The sequence below is a fragment of the Antechinus flavipes genome, chromosome 5, assembly GCF_016432865.1.
Source record: "Antechinus flavipes isolate AdamAnt ecotype Samford, QLD, Australia chromosome 5, AdamAnt_v2, whole genome shotgun sequence".
NCBI lineage: Eukaryota > Metazoa > Chordata > Mammalia > Dasyuromorphia > Dasyuridae > Antechinus > Antechinus flavipes.
Genome location: NC_067402.1, coordinates 99,714,790 through 99,720,129, shown reverse-complemented (window position 1 = coordinate 99,720,129; position 5,340 = coordinate 99,714,790). Strand labels below are relative to the sequence as shown.

The 5,340-nt window shown below is 35.8% G+C and overlaps 1 protein-coding gene across 1 annotated transcript; it reads left to right on the top strand.

Annotated features, from left to right (window-relative positions):
* Positions 1–2,182: 2,182 nt before the first annotated feature.
* LOC127564648 (taste receptor type 2 member 39-like) lies at positions 2,183–3,168 on the top strand. The gene is given in 2 exon segments (XM_052001357.1): positions 2,183–3,134; positions 3,137–3,168. Coding segments are annotated over 2 exon segments (984 nt in total).
* Positions 3,169–5,340: the final 2,172 nt, after the last annotated feature.

Here is a 5,340-nt window from a genome sequence, read left to right as displayed (position 1 = left end):
AAAAACATTTTCTATCTATTATTATCTCAGAGCCTGCCTCCTTATAACCATGGCCTCAATAACACACTAGCTGAATGGAACAGACATATTTTCTAAAATTATAGATTTCCAGCTAGAAAGGATATTAGAAGTCATTTCATTCCACCCCCTTATATCAGAGATGAAAAAAAAAATGAAGTCCCAAAAAGGCAATGTGACTTGCCCAGATTCACACAGATTAAGTGACAAAACTCAGATCTATACTCGCACTTGTTAATGATCAAAGACTATGTCCCTCTGTTCCCAGGACTTAAACTTCTAAATCTGAATGCCAGGTCAAGGAAAGGGGCCAGAGACTCCCAGAAAGGAGGCAAGAGAAAAGTTTCTTTAGAAATTCATCTTCATTTAGAAGTTCAGTGTATGATAGGTACATGAAAGAGCTTGATCATTGGTGCCCTTTCCTGACCTCTTCCTCCCCCATTCACTTCTGTGCACCAGCATCATTTTGGGCTCATGACGCAGAAATCAGAGAGGGGGAACTGCAGGGGAACAGCAAGTGACTCATGACACTCTCATCCTGGCAGTTAACTCATTTTTCTAGCCTGTCTACTTACTTGGAGATCATTTTAAGGGCCTTTTTTATGACTCAGTTGTCCCATTGGTCCTAATAATAAAATCTCACTGGACTAACAGTCAAAGTTCGGGGTCTGCCACTTATTAGTTGTACAATATGAAAAAACCCTCCTGGCAGTACTTCAGTTTCCCCCTACAAATGAGATTACCCAGAGGCCTGTGATTTTTATTAGTATCTACAGGAGATTTATTAGTGATTTATTAGTATTAGTAGATTTATTAAAGAACTCCAACTGAGGAAACTCTTGTTCTGAATAGAAATGCTGATTGACAATCAAATTTTTTACTGGAATTAAAAGGGATTTCCCAATCCTAAGTGAGATAGAGGGACTGGACTGAATTTGAAGATTTTTGAAGTCTCTAAATACTTGAATGGATAACTATATACCAAAAAAGCTTAACCTCTGAAGATCAAGATCTTGATTGGTGACCAAACCCCTCTTCTCTTAAAGAAAGAAAGTTGCTTTTCTCTAATCCTGCCCAGTTGGATGTTGGAAGGTCCTATCATCTTTAAAGAACTGGTTTGAAACAGTGATGGCTGACTTCATTCCTCCTTTTATGGCAAAGGGAGAACACCTCATCTAAAAGATCCAAATGAAGACTGGTAAATAGCAGCAAAGATAGGTAAAAAGGAGCAGAGACTTAATGCAATATATAATGCATTTATACCACACTCTGGTGGGAGAAGGTCAAAAAGACGAAAGCAGCCCAAGCATCAGAAGAAATGGGCAATCCTGAAGCATCAGTGACATGAGTCAACCCTGCACATCTAACCTCTGGCCATAGGTTCCCTAATTTGTGACCTCATACTCATGTACTAAGTCTACATGATTTGCCTTTCTATAAATGATCTGTATGTGTGTCTACTCATTCCACGGATAAAATGTATCCTACTACACTATGTGTGTACACTGCACTAAATGTATCATACTATACTATTTCATTAAATGGCTTGATTTGGATTAACTATGTTTGTTGGTTGATTATCAGTGGGAATTCAAAAGCTGTGTAGGGTTTGAACACGGTACTACAGAAGATCAGCAGTCTCTTTTCATAGTTTTCCAAGAGGAACTTTTATGTAAATAAGGGCTACTCCAGATGATGTGCAAAACACTTTACAAACTTAAAATATCATATGAATATCATTATGACATGCAAAAGACACCTCTAGCCTTTAAAAGCAATTTTCAATAGTCACAGATTAGAAATGACTAACAAACTAATGACAATTCCTGAGACCACTGAAGGACAATGATCTCAAAGCAGTATCACTGAATTTGAAAGAAGAGTGTAAGATAGTTCAACTCTGCTTGAGTCCTTTCCAGAATCCCCCAGCTGGTCCACTGCCAACCTGTCTTAAAATAGAGAGATGCCTAGGAATCAAATCCTTCAGTCATTTGCATCTCTAGGCTCAGAGCTAAGAATCCTGAAATAAACAAATCATATGAATTTAGAAATGCTACATCAACTGCTTCCTATGAGATAAATTCTCGATACTCCTAGGGATCTGCCAGTTAGGTGTCTGAACAACATATTTCTTCCATAAATAGAAGATCTGTAGTTGATAATAATGATTGAAACCTGCAGCTCCTCAGAAGATAAGCTATCAATGTTTGTTATTATCGTATCTTTCACAGTTCCAGGAATGGAATGCATCATTGGCATTATTGGGAATGGCTTCATTATGGTTATAAATGGGGCTGAGTGGGTTCAGAACAAAAAGTTCTCCCCAAGTGGTAGGATTTTGTTTTTCCTTAGCTTGTCTAGAATTGCTCTTCAGAGCTGCATGATGATAGAAAATTCTGCTGCTTTGATATTTCCATCATTTTACAAAGAAGATACTGTCTATGAGATATTCAAAGTCATTTTCATGTTCTTGACATTTTGCAGCCTCTGGTTTGCAACTTGGTTGAGCATCTTCTACTTTGTAAAGATTGCCAATTTCAACCATCCCCTGTTCCTCCGGCTAAAGTGGAAAATTGCTGGAATAATGCCCTGGCTACTGTGGTCATCAGTGATCATTTCCTTCTGCTACAGCATCCTTTTCTCCCAACAGGTGTATAATACATCCTGCATTCACTCAATACCTAAACCATTTTCCAACTTCACAAAGAAGAAACACAAAATCAATTCCAATATGATTAACTTGGCTATTATCTACAATGTGGGAATGTTCATCCCTCTCATCCTTTTCATGCTTGCTGCTGTCCTCTTGATCATCTCTCTGAAGAAACACATCTTACAGATGGAGAGCAATACCATAGGCTACAGGAATCCTAGCATGGAGGCTCACATAGGAGCCATCAAAGCCATAAGCTCTTTTCTCATTCTCTACATTTTCAATTTTGTTGCTTTGCTCCTCTACATGTCTAACATTTTTGATGATAACAGTTTCTGGAATGTATTCTGCAAAATCATTATGGCTGCCTATCCCTCTGGTCATTCAGTATTATTAATCTTGGGCAATCCCAAACTGAGAAATAACTGGGGAAGGTTTCAGCACCAGATCTGTTCTTGCTGTTTGTCTCACACAACTGGACCCTGTCAGCAAAATGAAGATGAATTTTTCAACTGAGACTCTGGGTTTTCATCCTAGAGCCTCTTGCCTCCTGGGACACCAATCTGAGTCATCACTTGCATTGGGGTTTTTTTGCCTCTCCCTTTCCTTCCTATAGCTTAAGACAAGCTCTGGAATTTGGGTTTTGTTTCTTTTTTTCCAAAACACTGTACTGGCCCCTCTCCTATCAGTGAAGCTATGAATTACTTCATAGAGGAGGTCATCATTAGGAAGGTAATATTAAATATAATAATCAAATTATGATTAGCCAACCTGCTGAGCAGAAACAGAGGTAATGTATTTTACCTCCATTCTATGAAGAGACAACCAGAAGTAGAAAGACTTAAAATGGAGCTAGGCTGTATACCTGCCCTATCTGTCTATGCAGAACAATCCCTGTATTTGTTGTCCTTTCCTTTTTATTAAATGCACATGTAAGAGTCTTATAATATGATTTTGTGACTAGAGATTTAGTCACAGAATTTGTGCCACAGAAAGGCACATTCATCTACTCCACGTTTGATTCAAATACCCTTCAAATGTGATTTTTTTTGGTCACACACATTTTTCCAGATTAACACAAAATGATAAAAGAAAGCAAAAACGATAGGAAATTCCAAAAATGTGATGAGTTTGAACTTTGCCTCATATACTTCCCTCTTCTCAGTCACTCATAAGTGACTTTTATAACTTAGACAAGTGTTTTGTACTGACTGAGGATAGATTGAGAAAGGAAAAAAAATACATGTATTTCTATGTTTTTGGAAGAAAGAACTGAATGGAAAGGGCTGTTATTGAAAGTTATATGACTTGAAAATAAAATACAAAATAATTCCTTCTGAGGAAGAAACAGTGAAAAGCTAGGTGGCTTATTTTTTAAGTGGGTGACATAATAGATAGAAAGTCAGGCATGGAGTCAGTAATTGAGTTTGAAGCTTGTCTCAGACACTTACTAGTTCTGGAACTTTGAACAAGACACTTAACTTGTCTTAGTTTCCCCAACTGTAAAACTGAGATTATAATTCTACCCCATAGAATCTTAATGAGATATGAAATGTCATAGGTAAAAGTACTTTGTAAATGTTAAAGAACCTATATTAATGTCACCTGTTATGATTATACCTACCTATTACTATCACTTATTAGGACTGCTCATGTACTCAAAAGAAGTAATTATAACCATGGGAATGGGTGTTTTTATAAGACATACCCTAACCAACTTGTTAAAAGTTAACTGTTCGGTTTTCATTATAAGTGTTTACACCTCAGAAATCAGCAATTACTATAAATCAGACTTGATTTATTGTTTTGTTGATTATCTAGACTTAATAAAATGTTAATAGTTCATATTAAACTTAAAAGTGGTATATATATATATTTCCCCACCCGGAAATCCAATTATTAGAAAATCCCTGAATCGCTCTGTAGATATTACTTGAGTTCAGCATCAGTGTAATAGAAGGCTCAGAGAACTAACTAGATCATAACCAAACTAGAGATCTAGTGACTCTAGATAATAATGATAACAACAACAACAATGGAAATTAGGGGATATAAAGATTTTATTAAGTATAGTCCTATCTTCATGCAGTTTCCAATTATCACAATGGTAGAGGGTACATACTAACATTCACAAATAACTATAAATCAAAATAATGACAATAATTTAAAATAAATGCTTACTTTGACTAATAGGAATCCTATAAGATCTTGTTTCTGTACTCTCCCTTATTTATACTCACCTTGTTGAAGGGCTGTTGTGAAGCTCAAATGAGATAATAGAAGCTAAGCACTTCACATTAATTAAATACCTGCTTTTGCTGTTGGTTTTCTTGTTGCAAAATACTTAGAATCTATCTATCAAGATAAACCAAGGAACCATCTGAACACAATTACAAAACACTTTTTACCCTAATGTCATATCTAAAGAAGTAGAGAAATATCAGTTGTTCTTTAGTAGACCAAGCTAACATAATATAATAAAAATAGACAATTCTACCTAAATTAATTTACTTATTCAGTGCCATGCAAATCAAACTACCAAAAGTTATTTTATAGAGCTAAAAAAAAATTTTTAAAATTAATCTGGAAAAACAAAAAATGAAGAATAACAAAAGAATCAATGGAAGAAAATGTAAAAATAGGTGACTTGGCTTTCTCAAATCTCAAAC